This window comes from Diabrotica virgifera, chromosome 9, assembly GCF_917563875.1.
Source record: "Diabrotica virgifera virgifera chromosome 9, PGI_DIABVI_V3a".
Taxonomy (NCBI): Eukaryota; Metazoa; Arthropoda; class Insecta; order Coleoptera; family Chrysomelidae; genus Diabrotica; species Diabrotica virgifera.
The window spans coordinates 56613884-56637545 of NC_065451.1; the positions used below are offsets into that span (position 1 = coordinate 56613884).

General features: G+C 32.8%; 1 protein-coding gene across 1 annotated transcript in view; it reads left to right on the forward strand.

The window, feature by feature from the left end:
- LOC114339583 (dynein axonemal heavy chain 1-like) overlaps positions 1-23662 on the forward strand; it is a 452416-nt gene that overhangs the window by 225301 nt on the left and 203453 nt on the right. The window contains exons 9-10 of the mRNA XM_050660135.1: positions 10393-10611; positions 21494-21695. Coding sequence (XP_050516092.1) covers positions 10393-10611; positions 21494-21695 — 421 coding nt within the window. The remainder of the gene's footprint in view (positions 1-10392; positions 10612-21493; positions 21696-23662) is intronic.

Sequence of the window (23662 nt, forward strand, 5' to 3'; positions counted from 1 at the left end):
GCCCTGGTCTATAATAAAAGCCATCGTTGTAAAAAAACAAACGCCATACCGATGTTACTGCTCGTTTTTTTGCTCTTTGCAAACCGGTCAAATTTGGAGCGCTGTAAAACTCAGATAAATAATAAATAGAATTAAACACCTTTATAGTGAAAATTGTTCGCTAAAAACTCTCTAGAAAATTGCTATAATATTATTTTATTTTAAAATGGACTGAAAAAAAGTTTTGCCGCTTTTTGTTTTATATCTTTTTTGTTGGTCACTTGACGATAAAAAGTAATACAAACAAAATTGTAGAAAATTTAATTTGCTACATTTTATGATTTATTAAATTTTCCGTAGGGTTGATAGTTTACGAGATATAGAGCGAAACCTCTTTGCACCACTTTTCCAAGATGGCGGCCGGGGGACAAGGGTGGCTACCCCGAAAACTTGAACTTAAGCTTCTACTAATTCTCTCTACACATTAAAAAAATAAAATTGGCTCCTCTAGCAAATGCAAGGTATGTCCTAAAAAATGTAACATTTCAATGGACCAAAAAGGGATTTTGCAAAAAAGTTTGCCAGTTTAAAAAATGTCTTCACCCTAAAACACGACTTCTACGGAGGAAAACTGAAAACATCGATTTACCAAAAATGTGTACTTACGCCTTTAGAGAAAAATATAGCTGAGGTAATTTTGAACGAAAATGTCAGTAGGGCACGCGAGACCAATTGTTAAATAAAATGTGTTTCCACTCGACGGTGAAAAGTCGATATATTCTTGATCAGAATGTCCTAATGCCAAAATCAAAATTCGTTTTAAAGTTGAAAAGTGTAGCCTTTCGGATGCAAATTTCTGTATTTTGCTGCAAATGAAAGAGTTTCTATAAATCTCATAAATAAAGTAACGTTACGCAGTTTTTCCATTCTTATGATTCTCACTGACTGGATTTTTGATTTTTATGCTTTTATCAAAATCATACCGCTCATATCAAAAGATATATAGCTATTTGTATAACAAGGGAGGAAAGTGCTACTTTTCCTCCCGAGAATAAAGTTTACTGCCCGATGCGTAGCGGAGGGCATTAACCATTCAAGGAAGGAAAAGGCACTTTACTCCCATGTTATACATATGATTTTTCCACCTTTCTCAAATAACAAGTAATTTTTTCATTTTTAAATAATTTATTTATGTAACTAAATGACAAAATTTATTAGTAGTGTAGGAAACAAAGGTTGAACCTTGCACAATGGACACAAGTCCGGTTTTATTTTTTTTCTGGTATATCAATGGGTGCTTATTATAAGACTAACTTTTTCTGAAAAAATTTCGCCCCGGAACCTCCCTTTTCACCCCTTTAAAGGGGGTAATTTGTGGTTTTTGCGGAACGTAGCCCTTCCTGTAACTTTTACAGAAAATTTCTTTTATAGAAGTATGAAGAGGACTATATTTTCTACGATATATTTCCGACACCATCTCTCTATCATCCACCGTTTAGCGGGGGTGGCGCCCTAAAGTTGACAAGTTTTTAAAAAAGATGTTTTTAAAACAAATATCTTTTTCCCTAACTGTAACGGAAATTAAGAAGAAATCCTGCGGCAATTATTCACAAATAATTGACTGATTTTTTGGTATAGGTTTCACTTAAGGGTAATTGCCCTTTTTTTAACTACAGGGTGTTACATTTTAAAAAACCTCTTTTTATACCATCTGAACCGTTTATGCTAGAGTAAAAAGACTTTCAGCGATTACCCATGTACTGGTGCTATTTACAAATTTGTATAATGCACCCCCATTTTTTCCCCGGAACCACCCCAAAAAAAAAGAAGAATTAATAAATAAATTGATTTTCTTGGAATCCTTCACACACAATGCCCTTTATTAATATGCTTCATATATCATTTTGTGCACGTTATTATTACCCATGCATGGACACCAAAAGCAATTTCCTAGTGCAAGCCCTGTACCAAAAAAAAAGTAAATAAAATGGGGGGTTGAAATTTCCCTAGGGACTATCCCTAGGGAGGAAAAGCACGACTTTGCTCCTTACAATCAGGTCAGGAAAAGTATACTTTCGCTAAAGGTAGGTGGAAAAAGAATTTTGAGTTGAATTGATACAAATGTTATTTTAAAAATTTTCCATTTTCATTGAAAAGTGACACCTTTGTGGACGGTTTTTTGCGAATACCCTAAAAATTATGCATCTAACGAAAAAATTATATAAAATATATTTCTTTCTTTCATAAGTCTTTTAGTTATAATACAAAAATAGATATGGATGGTGAGAAGAGTTTGTTTTTTTTTGTGCATGCTCAATTTGGTGTATTTAACCTACTTAATGGATTTTACGGGTATAATGATACTAATACCTTTTGTAGTGATTCAAAACACCTTTAAAATGAGTGTCCAATATCAAACATTCATTATTCATATTCGATATTGAACAGTATATATTTATCACCCCGTATATGACATGAACCAATTTGTTATTATATAATTACATGTACGGGTCTCTAATTTAGTTCACGAATTGTAAACTGTAAACAATAATTCGGGCAATTGCATTATTTAATTTGATGATCAAATATATTTCTTTGTTCTCAATATTTGTAAATATACTCAGCGCGTGGCTTGACACCAGTACTAAGTGACACCGCTGAGAAAGAATACACATTTAGAATCATTCTCAAGAATCAACTCAAGCTGTCAAGATGTAAATTCAAATAGGGTCTTCATCAGTCTTCAACTAAACGCGTACCAGTAACCAGTCAGTGTTCAACAGTTCTGCCGGGGTAAAAATACCCTAGTGTCGGTTCTATAAATAAATTCCTTTATCGCTATTGGTGTTTCCATCTTAACAACGTTTTCCACTGAGCCCCAGAGGGATTATACATTATACATGGTCCTTATCGAGAAAAAAGGAGATATCGAGGTAGAAACGAGACTCGACAAACTTACAACTACAGTCCACACTAAACGAACCCAGTAGCAGATAGACGACGCTAGGCCCGGGAGAACAGAAGCAGGAGAGCAGGACAGCTTCCAGATCAGAAACCAGAAGCAGGAGAGCCGGACAGCTTCCAGATCAGAAACCAGAAGCGGGAGAGCCGGACAGCTTCCAGATCAGAAACCAGAAGCAGAAGAGCCGGACAGCTTCCAGATCAGAAACCAGAAGCAGGAGAGCCGGACAGCTTCCAGATCAGAAACCAGAATCGGGAGAGCCGGACAGCTTCCAGATCAGAGACCAAAATCAGGAGAGCCAGGAGAGCCAGAGAGCATCCAGAGCAGAATCTACAACCAGAAGAGCGACTCAACGCTCAAAGAAAAAAAAAATAAAAAACCGTAAGTTTTTGAATGAGTTAATATTTTTCCAACTTTTACGTATCGTATACCGAAATACTTTTCATTTAAACCCAAACTATTTAACTTATACATAGATATATATTTTTTGCCTATATAATAATAATAAACGGTATTTATCCCTAAAAATATTTACTACATATTTATTTTATTTAAAAATTTGATAAAGAAAAAACGTATACTTGAATAGGTACATATTGCTTTTGTAGTTCATTCATATTGCATAATTTAATTAACCTTTAACTACACGCGCTGGCGTATTTTGTACGCCAGATATAAGAATTCAACTGCAAATATATTTAAAAATTTAATTTTTGACCATGCTTATCTCTCTAACCTATCACTGGAATGTGCTTTACAATTTGGTTTTAGTTTCGTTATAATCGGCGCTCTGGGAAGATCGTAATTTACAGTTTATTATTTGTTGTTTCCGGTGGTAGACAATATACGCCACGATTATATTAATATAAGTAGTAATATAAATATATATTTCAATTGTTTTTTAGTCATTATGGCACAAAATATATTTTTCATTAAAAACAATATTTTTCTCCTGTAAAAAATCACAAAAAAAAATTTTAATAGTAATTTTATTCATCATGGAATCCAGTTATTCCATGATTCCAGTTATAAATCCCAATTGGCTTACTGAGAAGGAACTCCAAGTATTCACTGATGCCGAATAAGGTTTATACAAACAACTAAGTGTATTCTTTCAAAAAAAATTAAACAAATCCGCTGTTTTTAGGTGTATTTTCTTGTGGCGTACAAAGTACGCCACGCGTTTAGTTATGTTATAACTTGATGCGCGGGTACTTAAAGGTTAAACATCGTAGCCAAGAGGTTTCAATTATATTTGTGTAACATATTATTATATAACATTCACCTACATTTATAATTGACCTACAGAAAAACTGAGTGTCAGCAATGTCAAACAGAATAACATTCCCTCATCATTTAAACGTGAATCATAGTAATTAAAAATATAAGCAACATTTTAAAAATACAATAAAAACACTTACTAATGGATAAAAGTAGATGAATTTTAACATGGAAGCTGTACACAGCAAGCAGGCGGAGATCGGATCAGAGATTTGTAAACAAGCATCGTCTCTTAAGAGGAACCCTGGATCTCGCAAGAATCAACAATATATTAAAGAGCGTCAGGATAGGTTGGAGGATTATTGGACAAGATTTGTGCATAACCACGAGAAATTACTAGAGAGTGGCGTAACGAAAGACAAATACTTCGAAACAAAATACTACGATCAGGTCTTTAAGACATATATTGAGGGAAAAGCCCTATTGGAAGAATATGGAAGAAACTTGAAAAGAGGAAAGACAACAAAAGTAAAGGAGATACAGATAAGAAAACAAAAAATCGAGGAATTATTACAAGAATATGAACAAGACTTGCAGTACGATGAAGAACTGCAAGCAGAGTTAAAAGAACACATGGAGAAAATAAATACACTCGTCATCGAAGCAACAGTAAATGAGGAGCTAGACGTTTTAGACAGTGAAGAAGTAGAGAGAATAAATCAGCTAAGGAGGAAGGTCAGGGAAACTGTAAAGAAAATACGTCCTGGGATGCAACGGCCAGACAGCACACAGAGAAGAGATGGTTTGACATTACCGCAGGTAAAAATTCCTGTATATGAAGGAAGATATGAAACGTGGAGAACTTTCCACGATCTGTTTACTAAAGTAATACATGAAAACGACCAATTGTCGAACGCAGAAAAAATTCAGTACCTAAAAACTCAAGTAAGAGGGGAAGCCAACAGAATGATACAACACTTACACATATCCGAGGCCAACTACGAAGTGCCATGGAACATGTTAAAGGAAAGATATGAAAACCCGAGGATGATATTGTTTAAACTAATAGACAGGATGCTACTATAAAGCAAGATATTTCTACTATCGTCAGATTAAAAACTCGACACGGAAAATATGAGGCACATCTGCACAAATTAGGAATAGTTAATTCATCAGTCTGTTTTTGTGATAATGTTTCGATTAGAGATTTGAACCATATTTTCTTTGAATGCAAAATTAACGAGAGATATATAAATCAATTGTATTACAATTTACGACAAACACAAGTTCATTTTCCAATTAGTATAGAGTATCTACTAAGTTGTCATAAAATGGAAATATTTAAATCACTCATAAACTACTTGAAAGAAACAAATATAGTCATTTGAGTCAGATAGGTGGGATTATAACAAAACTAATAAATTGAGGTAAAAATAAAATAAAAATCTGTGGCTAACGGACCCGCATTCAAGCCATTTTCACACACACACACACACAGGATGCTACTAGCGCAGGAAGTAAAGGAATCTTCTGCTAGAGCACTGAAATCACTACATGACACCTTCCATGAGTGTCTGGAAGCCATAGGAGGATTAGGAACAGACACGAAAGCGTGGAGCCCATTGATAGCGCGAATTAGCATAACAAAATGGACAATGAGACAAGGAGGCTATACGAAAACCACATCGGAGACAGTAGAGAGATACCGACGTACAAATCAACACAAACATTCTTACAGCGACGATTCCAAACAGTGGAACTGCTGGAGTCAGAAAATAGACAAGAGAAGCAAGAAGGATCGGGTAAGAAAACAAGAATGAGTTGCGTGATATACAACGGAGATCACGGAGTACCATACTGCAGAGAATTTCAGGAACTCAATGTAAGGGACCGGAACAGGATAATACGAGAAAAAGAATGGTGAATTGCCTAGCACATAAGAAGGAGAAACAATGTTTTTCACAGATGAGGTGCAGACAATGTGGCGGAGACCACCACAAAATGTTGCATTATGAAAAATGAAACACAGGCAACAGAAGAACCACAAATGAAACAAAAGGAGAACAAACACAAGAAAGAAATGGAAGAGAATCGAACAGTAGAAGAAACGGGTACCAATCGGACAGGTACAGAGGAGAAAATAATTATTTCAACAACGCCAGAGAACAAAATAACGGAAGACGAGAAAACACGCAAGAGAACAATGGGCAAAGAAACAACAACACACAACAAAGAGGACAGAACTCAGTTAACTGTGCAAGCCATAAGGAAGGTGAAGCATTAGTAGCCACAGCAGTGGTACGCATAAGGGATGCGAAAGGAGAGTTTCACATAATGAGAGCATTGATCGACCAAGGGTCACAATGTGCATTTATAACAGAAAAAGCGGCGACGGCGCTAGAAACAAAAAGGCAGCCAATACAGGCGACCATATCCGAAATAGGCTCGTCAGGGGAAAAGACAGCCAACTGGAGTATGAAACTTTTGATCGGAACTTTTGATCACTTTTACCAAAGTGACTTCGAGATGGAAATAGAGGCACTGGTATTACCGAAAATAACAGGGGATTTACCGGAACAGGACATAATCCTACAGGACTATAAAGAGAAAAATGCACTACTGGCAGACCCAAGATACTACAAGGTAGGGAAGATAGACTTACTCTTAGGGGTCAAGGAATATAGCCACATATTGATGGAGGGTGTAGACCGAATAAGTAACGGCCTACGTAGCCAAAACACGAGACTGGGATGGATAGTGTCAGGAACGACACAACGAAAAGAATCCAGTACTCAGGAAACAAGTCATAACACTATGAAAATTGTAAAGGCAGGAAATTTCAGCTCCTTATCAGGGCAACTATATACGTTAAGGATCAAGAAACACTTGTCCGAACAAAAACGTAGAAAACTCAAAAAACCGAAGAAACGGTAGGTACAGAGGGAGAAGAAAAAGTGTACCAAATGGACACAAGTACCTAAATACACATACAAAACAATACGAGTCACAGGAGCCGCAGATGTACCGTGACAAAACTTACAAAAATTCAAAACAAAACGAACCACACGGGTCGAAGATGTACCGTGATAAAAATTACAGAAAACAAAAGAAGAAAGACGTCGTGATACAAGGACGTACCTAGATCAAACTTATAGGAAAACAAGCGAAAACAAGAAGAAAAATTACAAGAATACAAATAAATACGAAAGAGAAAATTATACTAGGAGGTATCAATATAGAAGCTATACAAATACGAAAAAACATGAAACATATGAAAGAGGGACTTATCATAAAAATAGAAAAGAGAGAAACAGAGGAGCACAGCAAGCTCAGCAAGGAAGAAGAAATAAACAATGGACTCAGGTGATTTACAACCACCATGAACAAAGCAGAAGAAAGAAACAATGGACTCAGGTGATTTACAACCACCGTGAGCGACAAAAGAACTCGGTGCCTGATGCAAAATTTTCAGAGATGTATGCAAACTAGATAGGGATTGACTTTAAGGGTTGAAAACTAAGTCGTGTCGGATGATGCTAAGAGGTAGGCTTAGGGTGGTAGTACGGTTCCCACTCGGTTGAGACCTGCATATTTAACACGAAAATAGATTGTTTACAAGATGGAAATAAGCAAACGGAACTTGGAATTATGGAATTAGGATAATTTTTTTTTTTGGAAATTAATTATAACGCTGCAAATGGAGGGATTTTCTGTCCCGCGCCAAGGAACCTACTTACAGTAGGTTTTATTTACACTTTACTTTACTCTATTCTACAAAACTTATACCTCTTGTACACAACCACAGGGTTGATAAACTAATAATTCGATTATGGCCATAGAAGAAATTAAGGCGAAAAGGTGACCAATATAATTAATACTTAAACACACACATACAATGCTATAATAAGAAGAATATTAAATACTTTAATAATAAAATCTAATAACTTTACGTATTTCAAAATATTTATCGTTAGAAAACACGACTTTATTTTCATTACACATGTAATAAGATGTAATATAAAACGAGTAACCGAAAACATATCACGTTAGCAGGAGTTGCAAATTCCATTCAGATTTATTTGGATGAAATAAACTACAATTAAAAATATCTACATATAATTATAGACAGAGAGCTCGTAGTACAATTCAATAACATTAATAATAAAATAACGAATACTACGATTATAATAATATACAATAATAATATGATTCTTAACAGATTGAAAAGTATATCCCACTCAATACCTTTATTTACCCTTACCTAAACTAAACTTTCATTTGAATGTTTTGATTTAAATTCTGATTCAGATTTAACCTTGATTTATTACCTAAGGTGTTGCAGTTGGAAAATTATTATTTGTTCAAAGACTAGTGTCTTTACATCACACATTATATTAACCTCTCTTTGTAAACTAATGCATCATGATCATTGTAAACTTTGAACACTGACTACATTCGTTATTACTTATTTCGTCGGGCAGTAATTTCGCCCCCGCAGCATGTCCAATATCAAACATTCATTATTCATATTCGATATTGAACAGTATATTTTTATCACCCCGTATATGACATGAACCAATTTGTTATTATATAATTACATGTACGGGTCTCTAATTTAGTTCACGAATTGTAAACTGTAAACAATAATTCGGGCAATTGTATTATTTAATTTGATGATCAAATATATTTCTTTGTTCTCAATATTTGTAAATATACTCAGCGCGTGGCTTGACACCAATACTAAGTGCCACCGCTGAGAAAGAATACACATTTAGAATCATTCTCAAGAATCAACTCAAGCTGTCAAGATGTAAATTCAAATAGGGTCTTCATCAGTCTTCAACTAAACGCGTACCAGTAACCAGTCAGTGTTCAAAAGTTCTCCGCATTTAAATACATCGTTTTGCTTCTACAATACTTTTAACTGTAGTGTTATTTCTACGTTCAAAAAGTTGGACGGGTTTAAAATGAATGGTTTTTGAAAAAAAATAGGATCAAATTATAGAGCGCATTTTCAAATTTTCTTAAAAATCTTATTTTTCTCCATGTAACTCGAAAATGATAAGAGATACGAAAAAAAGATACTTCACAAAATGTAGGGTCTTTTAGAAAAAAAATTTGTTTTTATTTCTCATTACTCTATCTCTTATCATTTTCAAGTTACACGGAGAAAAAGGAAGATTTTTAAAAAAATTAAAAATGCGCTCTCTAATTTGATCCAGATTTTTCAAAAACCATTTATTTTAAACCCGTCCAACTCTTTAAACATAAAAACGACACTATAATAAAAAGTATTGTAGAATAAAAACGATGCATTTTAATTCTGATGGATGAGGGGTTAGATATACTTATTATTTTTTCTTAAAATACATTTGCCATCAATTTTTTGCCGCATATCTCGTTTAGTTTGAATGTCACCGACATTTAATATTGCTCGTTTTAAAGGTATTTTAAAGCACTACAAAAGGTATTGGTATCATTATATAAGTAAAATCGACCATTTCTCTGTAACTTCAAGTTATCTTTTTTTAAATACACCGATTTGAGCATTCACCAAAAAACAAACTCTTCTCACCTACCATGTCTCATTTTGTATTATAAGTAGGAGATTTGTGAAAAAACGAATCTCTTTGATTTTTTATAAGCTACAAAAATAGTTTATATAGTTTTTTCGTTAGATGCATATTTTTTGGGGTATTCGCAAAAAAACGTCAGCAAAGGTGTCATTTTTCAATGAAAATGGCCAAGTTCAACTGCGAATAACTCAAAAAGTTTCGAGTTTTAAAAAAAATATTATAGAACAGTTTTTGCTTAGAATTAGGTCCTCTAGCGACTTCCGTGGTTATTTTAACCAAAAACTTTTCCACCCCCGAGAAGGGGTGGGAACCACCCCCAAGATAAAAGCACACATAGGCATAGGGTAGATTTTGAACAAAGAGATAAGTAGAGTCTATTCCCAAAATTTGATTAAAATCCATGCAGTAGGATAGAATTCGGAGGTAATATCGAATTATTGCTCCCATTGACTGGCGTATAAGCACTACAATAGGTGGTAAAACGAGAAAGTGAAGGTCTAGTACCAGATGCAGTCATGAAGTTGATGACGACCTAGGAGTGTAATCAATTAGAAAAAGAAGCGAAGAACAAACAGAAATATTTTTATTCATTTAATCCTTAAATAATCACATACTAAATAAGAAATACTATACAACTTTTTTTTGTTGTTTTAGCTTAAAATATTCGGCACAATATTGGACTTTTGGCTACACCGAGCTCCAGAAGGATTTGAAAAATATTTCAATCAAATGCTTACATCCACGCTTACAGTTTATACAACTATCTTACACGAACTTTTACCCACCCCAGCGAAAACACATTATACATTTAACTTGAGAGATCTGAGTAAAGTTTTCCAAGGAATTTTAATGTTCGATGCTGAAAATCTTCAGGTGAGATTATTTTAATGCTTTTTGCTTAATTTTAATTCTAATGAAAATGCAAGACTAATGACTATGAAAATGAAGTAACTCGAAAATCCATTTACCTCTATTAAAACTTTCTACTTAGGCGCACATCGCTATAACGAAGCTTATTTTATTTGCTTTTTGTTGTTACAAAATTCTATAAATAAAACTAATTACACAAATTTGATTCTGGATATAATTATTTATACACATCATTTCAAAAGTTATGCATCACCCAAAATTTTCGAAATTATTATCTAACTATTCTTAGAAAATACGAAAATACGTTATAGATCATTTATAAAAAAAAATATAAAGCTGACAAATGTTTTGTTTTATAAGAGTCATTTGTCTTTTTGTCATTTTTAATAAAAACGCAAAATAAATGTTGTTCTAAAGCTATTTCCTTGTGGAATTTTATGATTAACTATTTAGATGGGAAATATTCATCATAAATATTGGCGATATCATTTTAAAGTCTTCTACTTTAAAACGTATAATATACGTCTGAATTGCCAATATAAATGTGTCAGATTAAATAAATTTTGTTTATTATAGCAGTATTTTGTATTTTGACAACGACACCCGATTTGGGCGTCGAAACGTTAATAAAATTATTTTTCCAATTTAATTGTGGTTTATTTTGTATCTAAATAGTTAAACACAAAATAAAAGCAGTAACTATAAAATATTATTTTTATTATACAGGGTGTCCAGAAACTCTACCGACAAACGAAGACAGCAGATTCCTCAGGTAATTTTAAGACAACTTAACCTAATCCACTTAGTCCGAAAATGCTTCCTAAGGGAGCTAGAGCTCTTTGAAAATGGCGTCTTGTAATTAGTTTTTCTTAAATACCTCCAGAACGCTTCTAGTTAGAAAAACAAAAATTGGTACTCATATTTATCTTCCAGAGATAAATCGATTTCATACATTGTGAATTTATAGTACCGGTCATAGGCGTCCGTTTTGGGTAGGGTAACGGTTATTTTATCGCTTAACTTTTTGATCTTTAAATTTTAAGCATTTTTCACTTTGGACTATTAAATTGTGGGATATGCTAGTATTAAATAGTACTTTTGATTAAGTCGGTAGAACACACCGTTTTATAGAAAAGTCGATTTGAAAATTTTTCTTGTCTTGAATATAAAAAAAAAATTAAAAAAATTTTTTCAATAAAAACGGTGTATTCTACCAACTTAAAGCAAGAGTAATTTTTACTGCTAGAATACCTCCTAATTTAATAATCTAGTGTCAAAAATGCTTAAAAATTAAAGACAAAAAAGCTATGCGATCAAATTACCGTTGATCTACCCAAAACCGACGCATATCACCAATACTAAAAATTCGCAACTAATGCAATCGATTCATCTCTGAATCAAATACACTCTAAATTAGAGCTGGATATTAGTGACACCCAATATCGGTTCCGCAATGGTATGGGTACCAGAGAGGCATTATTCTCCTTCAACGTGCTTACACAGAGATGTTTGGATGTTAACGGTCCCCTTTACTCTGTTTTATAGACTACAATAAAGCGTTTGATAAAGTAAAACATGATCGACTCATGGAAATTCTGAAAACTGAAATCCTAGATGAAAGTGAGTTAAGACTTATAACACACCCCTATTACAATCAGCGAGCAATAGTAAGAATTGAAAAAGAAACATCTGAAGAAATGGAAATAAATAGAGGGGTCCGGCAAGGCTGCATACTATCACCTCTATTATTTATCGCTTATTCTGAAGAAGTAATGCGAGAAACTCTGGAAGATGAAAGAGTCGGCATAAGAGTAAATGGAGTTTTAGTTAACAACATCAGATATGCAGATGATACAGTAATAATAGCCGATAGTTTACAAGACCTGCAAAGTCTCATGAGTAAAATAGTAAGCTCTAGTAGGAAGTACGGACTCTCTCTCTCAATATCAAAAAGACGAAATTTATGAAAGTTAGTAAAAACAACCATAACACTATCGAAATCTTGATAGTAGAGGGGCAGCAGATCGAAAGAGTAAAAAAGTACACTTACCTAGAACACTTATAACAGAAAATAATGACTACACTGCAGAAATCAAAGTCAGAATCAAAAAGCACGTTCTAATTTTATGAAAATGAAAAAGGTCCTATGTAGCAAAGATTTAACATTAACTCTTAAAGTACGCCTAACAAAATATTAAGTATACAGTGTACTATGGAGTAGAATCATGGACGTTAAATGTAGAGACAATGAGACGACTTAACGCCTTTGAAATAATGTGGACCTATAAAAGAATTATGAGGGTTTCTTGGGTAAATAGAGTTACGAATAACGAAGTACTAAGAAGCATAGGTAAAGAGAAGGAAGTTGAGCTTACAATTAAAGAAAGAAAACTACAGTATCTCGGACATGTGATGCGGGGCGAGAAGTATGGCATCCTGCGACTCATAATGCAAGGAAATATAGATGGCAGAAGAAGCGTCGGAAGAAGACGAATTTCATAGCTGAAGAACCTGCGAGAATGGTTTGGATGCAACTCAAAACAACTATTTAGAGCTACTGCCTCAAAAATTAAAATAGCTATGATGATTGCCAACCTCCGTAGCGGAGATGGCACCTAAAGAAGAATAATTCATCTCTGGAATATAATTAAACGTAAAGTTTTCGTTTTCCTAAATAGTTTTTTTTATTTAAAAAACGAAAAATTTTTAAATCTGTTCTAGAAAACGGTGTATCCTATCGACTTAACACAGGAGTACCTTTTAGTACAAGAATATCTCACAATTTAATAATCCAGAGTCAAAAAATGCTTAAAAGTTAAAGACAAAAAACTTATGCGGTAAAGTAACCGTTTCCCTACCCAAAACGGACGCCTATGACCGATACTAGAAATTTGCGATGGTTGTTTTTCTAAATAGAAGCGTTCCGGAGGCATTTAAGAAAAACTAATTACCAGACGCCACCTTCAAATAGCTCTAGCTTCCTTAGGAAACGTTTTCGGACTAAATGAATTAGTTTAAATTGTCTTAAAATTATCTGAGGAATCTCCTGTATTCGTTTGTCGGTAGAGTTTCTGGACACCGTGTGTAGAATATATACATTCTTTAGCACGCCTTCAAAATCAACTTTGCAGTATTTTGCCTGCCCTGGAACACAGGAGGTGATTATACTAGTAAAGTGAATACAAAAGCTAGATCTTTAAAAGAAAATCCCACCCAATGTTTACAAAATTTTGCAAAAGGTATATCTGTACACTTTCTACAAGTTTTGTTACAAATGGTTCTTTCCTATATTTAGTACCTATGTACGTGAACTTAAGTATAAAATTCAAAAAATTTTGGTGTTATTTTACTTACCTACTCCATTAAAATGTTACATTTTTTAAGCCATACCTTGCATTTGTTAGAGGAGTCAATTTTATTTCTTTAATGTGTAGGGTGGATCAGTAGAAGCTTAAGTTCAAGTTTTTGGGGTCGCCACCCTTGTCCCCCGGCCGCCATTTTGGAAATGGGGTGCAAAGGGGTTTCGCGCTATATCTCGTAAAATACCAACCCTACGGAAAATCTAATTAAACAGAAAATATAGCAAATTAAATTTTCTACAATTTTGTTTTTATTACTTTTTATCGTCAAGAGACCAAAAAAAAAAGATATAAAAAAATATGTAAAAAAATTTTTAACAAATTTCTTTTGGAGGTTATAACTTTTTTTCAGTTCATTTTAAAATAAAATAACATTATAGCAATTTTGTAGAGGGTTTTTCAGCGAACAATTTCCACTATAAATTTGTTTAATTCTATTTATTTGTATAGGTTTTACAGCCCTCCAAACTTGACCAGATTCTCGAATGCTCATAGGGATACAATAAAAAAAAAAGTTAGGCTTATTTTTCTATCTATACATATTTTTTATTCATACAATTTATTATGATTTTAACATTCCTTGCTATTATTAATCTGTTTTTGACCTTTCTCCCCACTATAAAACTTATAACCCTAAGCATATATAGAAAAGGCCCAATAAGATGTTTGCCGGTTCAGAAGAAGAATGACGCAACCGCAAAACACGAAATTCTTAAGAAGAGCAAAAAACGAATTTTTGATATCAAAATCATAAAGTATGATCAAAATTAGCCATTCACCACACCGTGGTCAGGATCTCGAGATGCAAGCGTTTTTTGGGGTGTGCCGCTTGTCTATGAAGTAACATAACTTTTTTCCTATTGTATATTTTGACTTAAAATTTTCCCAAACCTTCTTCATGAATTATACTTTATTGTTGTATTGGTTAAAATTATAAACTAAAAAATTTGTCACTCAACTTTTTTAAGTAAGCATGAAACTAACGAAATATGATGACAAAATGTTTAAAAACTAACAACTCCTTTTTTAATGTGTTTAAACATTTTTGATAAATTCCATTGGTATTTACATACTTCAAAGATGACACAATAAAATTTTTAAAAGGAAATATTTACAGCGACCAAAGATACAGCGAGGTAAATTTGAAAAATCCTCAAAACTGACTTTCGGCATTTTTGTATAAAATTTGATGTTTGAACATGTTCCACCAAATCTACATAAAAATAAATTTCATATTCGGATTCAGCGACCTCGAAAACATAAAAATAGACCAAAATTGGTCATTCAACTTAAATTTGATTTTCGCGGTGGGTGGGCATGACGATTGCTGCCGCTCGACTAATAGCCTGGGCTGATTATCGGAGATTAGGCCATTTTTGGGAAAAGTTATTTACCAGCAATTTTATTGCTGGAATCGAATTATAAGATCCTACATATTAATAATGTAGGTATGCAAAGTCCTCAGATAGTGTGCTGCTTTTTTTATAAACACAATGGCACACGAAAATCGTGTTTTTTTTTAAATTTTCTCTATAACTCCGAAGCTTTTAACTTTACAACAAAAACACTTAAATAAAAATTCACCGTGATTAAATTTTCCATAGAGAGGTGTTTTTCACGATCTGCTCAGACAAAACTTTTCTTCGGAAAATGCGGGTTTTACAAAATCTTTAATTTTCAAATAAAGTTTTAGATAAGTAATTATCTACCAATAATTAAATAATTTGGTGACTTGAAAGCATTCTTGGTTTAGATTATAGTTCCAGAAGCTGGTGGAAATTAAACGAATATTTTAGCCCCAATCCAATTGTTAATTAATAATTTATTGTCGCAATAATAACCAAAATAATTATGATACACTAATTAAACTTTGAAATCTTATAAATATGAGATGCCTATTTAACATTTTGTCGACAAAATATTATTTTTTTATTTTTTTTGTATAATCCTTAAATGTTTAAAAAAAATAGTTATAAACAAATTAACGTTTCTCAGAAAGTTTTTATTATATTATAATTTTAGAAAATAGCTAAAATGCGCATTTCAAATATCTTGAAAATTAATGCTCTAAAACTTTTTTGCAACCCTTTGGAAAAAAGTTATGAAACAGCAAATTAAACATACGATTAACATAGGTTTATAATTTTTTTTAATTCTTTCAAAACGTTTAAAGAAGTGAGTTTAAAGTACAAGCTAATTATTTTCAAAAAAATATCAATTATAAGTTTAATGGTTATATTTTAATAAAGATTATAAATATACTTTTTTCTAATTTACACGCTCGAAAGTAGAATAATACAGTACTGTAGCTAAAATTTTCACTCGGAGCGACGACCGGCGGCCGCGCGACGTACCCTTTTAATACATAATGTATGCTGCGTGTCAGTCGCTTCGAGTGAACATTTTAGCTTTTAGCTTAGTAGACGCAGGCCTACTTTTGCGCTAAAAATTACAAAAAAAGGTAAATTTAATCTTTGATTAAAATATAACTATTGCACTAATTTTTGACATCCTTTGTGAGTAATTAGATTGTACCATTGACTCACTTTTAAGCTTTGAAACAATTAAAACAAATTATAAACAAGGGAGTAATCGTATATTTACTTTGCTGTTTCATAACTTTTTTGCAAATGGTTGGAAAATTTTTTTAAAGCATTCATTATTAAGACCTATGAAATACGCATTTTAAGTATTTTTAAAATTAGAATATAATAAACAATTTCTGAGAAATGCTAATTTGTTTATAACAATTTTTTTTTAAACATTTAAAGATTATGTAAAAAAATTAAAAATTTATATTTTGTCGGCAAAATATTAAATAGGCATCACACCTTTATAATCTTTCTAAGTTTGATCAATTTCTTATGATTATTGTGGTTGTTATTGCGACTGTAAATTGTTAATTAACAATTGAATTGTTGCTAAAATATTCGTTTCATTTTCACCGGCTTCTGAATTTATAATCTATACCAAGAAAGCTTTTATTTCACCAAGCTATATAATTATTGATTAATAATTACTCGCTCAAAAAAATTATTTGAAATTTCGAGATTTTGTTGGGAAAACCCACATTTTCCGAGGAAAATTTTCGTCGGAGCAAATCGGGAAAAACGTGCCTCTATGTAGAATTAAATTGGGGTGAATTTTTATTTGATTGTTTTTGGTGTAAAGTTAAAATCTTCGGAGTTATAGAGCAATAATTGAAAAAATACGATTTGTCGGTGCCATTTTGTTTATAAAAAAGTAGCACACTATCTGCGGCCTTTGCATACCTATATTAATAATATATAGTATCTTATAATTCGATTGCAGCAATAAAATTGCTGGTAAATAACCTTTCTTTGTACTTTACTAATTAGACCAACGTAATATAACTATTTTTTTTTTTCAAAATTTAAAGATTATGCAAAAAAAGAAAAATTTATATTTTGTCAATAAAATATTAAATAAGAATCTCATCTTTATAATCTTTATAAGTTTGATCAATGTATCATGATTATTTTGGTTATTATTGCGATCATAAATTGTTAATTAACAATTGAATTGTTGCTAAAATATTCGTTTAATTTTCACCGGCTTCTGGAATTACAATCTATACCAAGAAAGCTTTGATGTCACTAATGGCCGGTTTCACAAAGTAAAGTTAACTTGTGGTTAAGAGATAACCTCAAAATTACCCCGAAATATGCGTTTCAGTTTCATAATTGTTACCCTTCTGGGTATACCCATAAGGGTAACCCACTCCAATCTCTGGTTAAAAATTCTGTGAGTTAACCATACTTCGCCGTTGACCTGAAATTAAAACGCATATTTTGGGGTAACCTCTGGTTATCTCTTAACCATAAGTTAACTTTACTTTGTGAAACCGGCCGTAAGTTATTTAATTATTGATTAATAATTACTTACCTAAAACTTTATTTGAAAATTAGAGTTTTTGTTAAGAAAACCTGCATTTTCCGAGGAAAATTTTCGTCGGAGCAAATCGTGAAAAACATATCTCTATGCAGAATTTAATTGCGGTGAATTTTTATTTGGGTGTTTTTGTTGTGAAGTTGAAATCTTCGGAGTTATAGAGCAATAATTGAAAAAATACGATTTGTCGGCGCCATTTTGTTTATAAAAAAAGTAGCACACTATCTGCGGACTTTGCATACCTATATTATTAATATATAGGATCTTATAAGTCGATTCCAGCAATAAAATTGCTGGTAAATAACTTTTCCATGAATTTTGCTAATTAGACCAGAGTATAATATATAGATAGAAAAGTATTTTTTTATTGTATTCCTATGAGAATTCGAGAATCTGGTCAAGATTGGAGCGCTGTAAAACCTAGATAAAAAATAAAATTAAACAACTTTATAGTGAAAATTATTCATTGAAACATCCTCTACAAAATCGCTATGATGTTATTTTATTCTTCATACAAAATTTTCTCATATTTTTGTGTATAACTTTTTTGTTGGTCACTTGACGATAAAAAGTAATAAACATAAAATTGTAGAAGATTTAATTTGCTACATTTTATATATAATGAAATTTTCTGTAGGATTGCTAGTTTGGGAGATACAGCGCGAAAGCCCTTTGCACCCCTTTTTCCAATACGGCTGCCGGGGGACAAGGGTGGCGACCCAAAAATACTTGAACTTCAGCTTCTACTGAACCCTTCTACATATTAAAAAAATAAAATTGACTCCTCTAAGAAATGCAACCTAAATGTAACATTTTACTGGACTAACTGTCTTTCTTCATTTTGTATTTTGGTGTGTCATTGCTATTATCACACATTTTATTTTTTGGTACTAATCTACGACAACTCTTAAACATTGATTTATAATAGTTATTTAACTCTATTAAATAAATGAGAATTGTACTATATGACATAATTTCCTACTTGCGAGTTAATAATATGCTATTTTTTGAACACAAAACTTTATAGACATAGAAAATTCTCTATACAGTGGAACCCCGATAAGTCGGCCCCCGATAACCCGGAAGTCCGGCTAACCCGGACCGATTTTCATCAGATAAACATTTTGATTTTCAATATTTTGTATTTTGACAACGACCCGATTTGGGCGTCGAAACGTTAATAAAATTATTTTTCAATTTAATTGTAGTTTCCCATCAAAATAGTTAATTATCAGACAAACCTTTCAACAATAAAAATGTATGTAATATAATATTTGAGAGATAATGTGTATGTGTATAATTTGAACTATACAATAGTAAAAATGACTCATAGCACACGCCGCAGAAACAACAGGCACCTGTCTGTAGTACCTATTCCTTTTTATTTCAAACTGTCTTAGCATTGTTTAGGAAAGACTATTTAAAAAATTCTTTTATAAATAATGGTCTTTAGTTTTCACTGTTCTGAAATAACATAACATCGTTGTGACTCTATTGTGTGTCTTGTATTGTTCGCTTCAGTTTGCTTACGTTTGTGTTTGGTGTTTTTTTTTAGTAATTTTGATGTGTAGGTACTGTGCATATTTATAAATATATTTCATGTTATTTCAATTCTAACGGAGTTTATCTGTAAGTATACCGTATTTTATTAATTTTTACCATATTCTCCGGCTATCCCGGATTTTAGATAACCCGGATCGGCCGCGGTCCCGATTAATCCGAGTTATCGAGGTTCCACTGTACTTGTAGGTCGGAATGCGCAAAATGTGAAATGCGAAATTTTCTCTATCTCTAGATAGATGTCGATAACGCGTCTGTACGCATTTAATATTTTATTATTTTGTTTAGCGGGATATTTTGTATACGCGTTCTTTTACAAAAAAGCTGTGAATTCTGAAAGAACGTTTATGTTTGTTTCATCGACTTCGAGAAGGAATTCGACCGAGGACAACACGATATACTTTTCAATTGCCTACAGGCAGCAGGACTTGACCACTACGATATAAAACTGCTAAAATACTTATATTACAATCAAGTAGCATCTATCCAAGTTGGAGATAGTCATACTGAAAAACTACCCATTAAATGTGGTGTGCGACAGGGTTGTGTTTTGTCACCCAGTCTCTTTAATCTGTACTCTGAAGAAATCTTTAGGGAGGATTTGGAAGATAGACAAGAGGAAGTAAGACTGGGCGGAGAAGTAATCAACAATATCAGATATGCTGACAACACAGCCATTCTTGCAGAATATTTAGAAGATCTCCAGACATTAGTAAATCTAGTCAGTGATGCAAGTTATTGGAGAGGCCTAAAAATCAGTATTTTAAAGACAAAGTGGATGGCAGTTGGAAAGATAAATGTAGATCAAGGCGTGCTTTCTCTTATGGGAGAGGAGGTAGAACGAGTAAACCATTTCGAATACCTTGGCAGTTGGTTAAATGTAAATTGCGATTGTGATGAAGAGATAATAACCAGGATTGAAATATCGCGTAAGGCTTTTATGACCTGGAAACCAGTTTTATGTAACCGAAGCCTGTCGATGAATATTCGCGAAAAGGTCCTAAAATGTTAGGTGGGGTCTATATTATTGTATGGTTGTGAGACATGGACGTTAAAAGCCACAATGCTAAATAAATTAGAAGTGTTCGAATTGAGGTGTTATCGACGAATCTTAAAGAAATCGTGGGTTTCGCACACTTCCAATGAAAATTTTCTTCAAATGATGAATTCAGAACGTCTGCTTATAAACATCATAAAGAGGAGAAAAACAGAATACTACAGCCATATAATTAGAGGGCCTAAATACCATCTACTTCGCCTTATAATACAAGGAACAGTGGAGGGAAAGAGATGGATTGGTCGAAAGAAACTCTCATGGTTGCGTAATATTAGACAATGGTGTGGTTCCACGGTAGAAGAATTATTTCGCGCAGCAATCGATAGAGCGAGGTTTCAGGAACTTGTAAACATGATGACAGCCAACGTCTGAATACGGACACGGCACCTGAAGAAGAAGAAGTTCGTTTCGGGATACACCACGGGCGGCTCTATCGATACTGAAAAGTAGAAACCTAGTATCTTGGTACTGGGGGTTGTTACCCCCGATGATGGGGTTGATTAAGTTGAAACATTAATTACCGAAATATATTTATTTAAGTCACCATGTACGACAGTAACTAGTTGTTGTCGGGATGGATAATGTCTCTACTCGAACCACATCGGTTTCTGAATAATAAATAATCACTTTCTTTACTTTCTACGTATCTATAGATAAATTCCAATTGTTTGTTATGATTGACCATACTTGAGTGTGACCGCGAATTAATAATAGCAGTGTAATTGATGACTTCGGTGTTTTCAAAATGCGTGGCCTAGATTACAAAATCAATGTCACCCATTTACGACATCCAAACAATGTATGTAAATAATATTGCTTAAGACTTTTAAAAATTAAATCGATATGGATTAACTCTTATTTTTTGGATGACAGTATAAATCCTTTACACTAGGTCAGTCGATGATGGTGGCCCCCGAATCGAATTAAATCTAATAAAGGTGTCTTTCCTTACAAAACTTCAGATTTCCAATAAAATTCTTTATACTTCTTGTTGCAGGATATTGGTGAGATGCTGCGGCTCTGGTACCACGAAAATTGTCGAATATTTCAAGACAGACTGATTAACGATGAAGATAGGAACTGGTTCGATGCATTGCTAAAGTCTGAAATTGAACGACGGTACCGTTTAAAATCTGAAGAAGTCCTTGGGACTACGGATATACTATTTGGTGATTTTATAGATCCATCTGTAGGAGTAGGTAGGATATTATATTATTTATGTAGCTCACAATGTCCAACGTTCAGGTGTAGATCTTAGAGGTATAAAGTCGAAGTAAATGTCATGGCCTCTACCAAACAAGACATTTGGTGGATGCACCCACAAGAATTTACACCGGGCCTCCGCCAAAAATATAAGATCTTTTCTGGTCTGCGCTAGCGCAAGAATAATATACTGAAGATTTTCATCTCACCAGTCATATTAGACAAGGCGAAAACGGCGGGTTCTTTGGAGAAAATATTCCCATAAGATTTTTACATAATCACATTCGTGAGACATTCCAGAATAATATTCAAGAAGTCGCCCACGCGAAAAGTGGTCCAAATTTTTTTATCAATTTTTTTTAATTAAATTGCAAAAATCAATATTTTGACCGGAACAATTTTTTTTTAGATTTTTTGGACCATTCTGGATAAAAAAGTCTCCTATAACTTTTCTCTAAAGTTAATCGTTTTCGAGGTAAAAGCATTTTAAAATTCAAGAAAACAAAAAATGGCGATTTTCAAGGCTTAATAACTCGGTTAAAAGTTATAACTATGAAAGTCAGAAAGTAATTATCTCAAAGTTTAAAGCCCCTTCTACAAGACACTGAAGAAATTTTTGTCATTATTTGATCACTAAGCTGTTATTTTTAAGTAAAAGTAATGAGCGCAATGCACGTATTAGGCGGCCGTCCATGATGAGTGCGAAAGAGATGCCATTCAGGCAGTCCAATGGAGCATCACACTCGCACTCACATTTACAGCCGCGTCAATACGATCTTACCACTCATTATTAATAATTAAAAATTACAGCTTAGTAATAGATTAATGACAAAAATTTCTTCAGGATCATGAAGGGGGGTTTAAATTTGATTTAGTCACTTTCTGACTTTCATAATAATCATTTTTAACAGAGTTATTAAGTCTTAAAAATGGCGATATTCGCGTTTTTCAAATTTTAAATTGCTTATAACTCGAATACGATCAACTTTAGAGAAAAATTATAAGAAACCCTTTATGTCCGAAATGGTCCGAAAAATCTAAAAAAAAAATTTCCGGGCCGAAAATATTGATTTTTGCAATTTGATTAAAAAAAATGTTAAAAAAAATTGGACCATTTTTCGCGTGGACAACTTCTTGAACCTTATTCTGGGGTGTTTCACGAATGTGATTATGCAAAAAATCTCATGGGACTATTTTTCCAACGAACCCGCCATTTTCGCCTTGTCTATATCGACATTTTCACGCTGCTCCTCGATCGATATATTTAAAGTGTCTTTAAAGTCAATATTCCACCAACGGTTAGAGCTTTAGAGATAATTATTTTTCTAGCGGTTTTAAATACAAAACGTATTATTCTACAATTTAAAAATTACACGGTATTCTATTTTAAGGTTCTCCTCTACGTTACTTTCAATTTCTAGCATTCTTTCTCTATAATTTTTAAAATGATTAAAAAAACAAAAAAAAATAAAAAATGCAAAAAAAAAACTAAGAAGATGTAAACCTCCGCGAGGATGAATCGGGTTTACGTCTTAGCGTAGTAAAAAAAAACAATTTATAAAAAATAACAATAAAAAAATTAATAAAAAAAAACAAATTAACAATATAAAAAAAAATGCAAAAAAAATACAAAAAAAAATTAAAATTTACAAAAAAAAATGAACAACCAAAACAGAGTATTATTTAGATAATAATTGTAGATAATAATGTTAGTTTGTTATGTATTTAGAGTTAGAAATACAGAAAAAATTCCTCTGATTGAAAAATCAAATTTGTTTGTTTTTAAAATAACAAAATGTCTGGCTAATTGGCTCGGCCAAGGCCATCAAATTCACTCAAAAAAAAAAAAAAATATTATCATCATTTTAAAACCATCAGTAAGTAATTTTTTCGCTGTCTCTCTTTTCTCTACTTTTCTAGTGACATTTGCCGTTTTAATAATTTTGCTATTACCTAATTCATT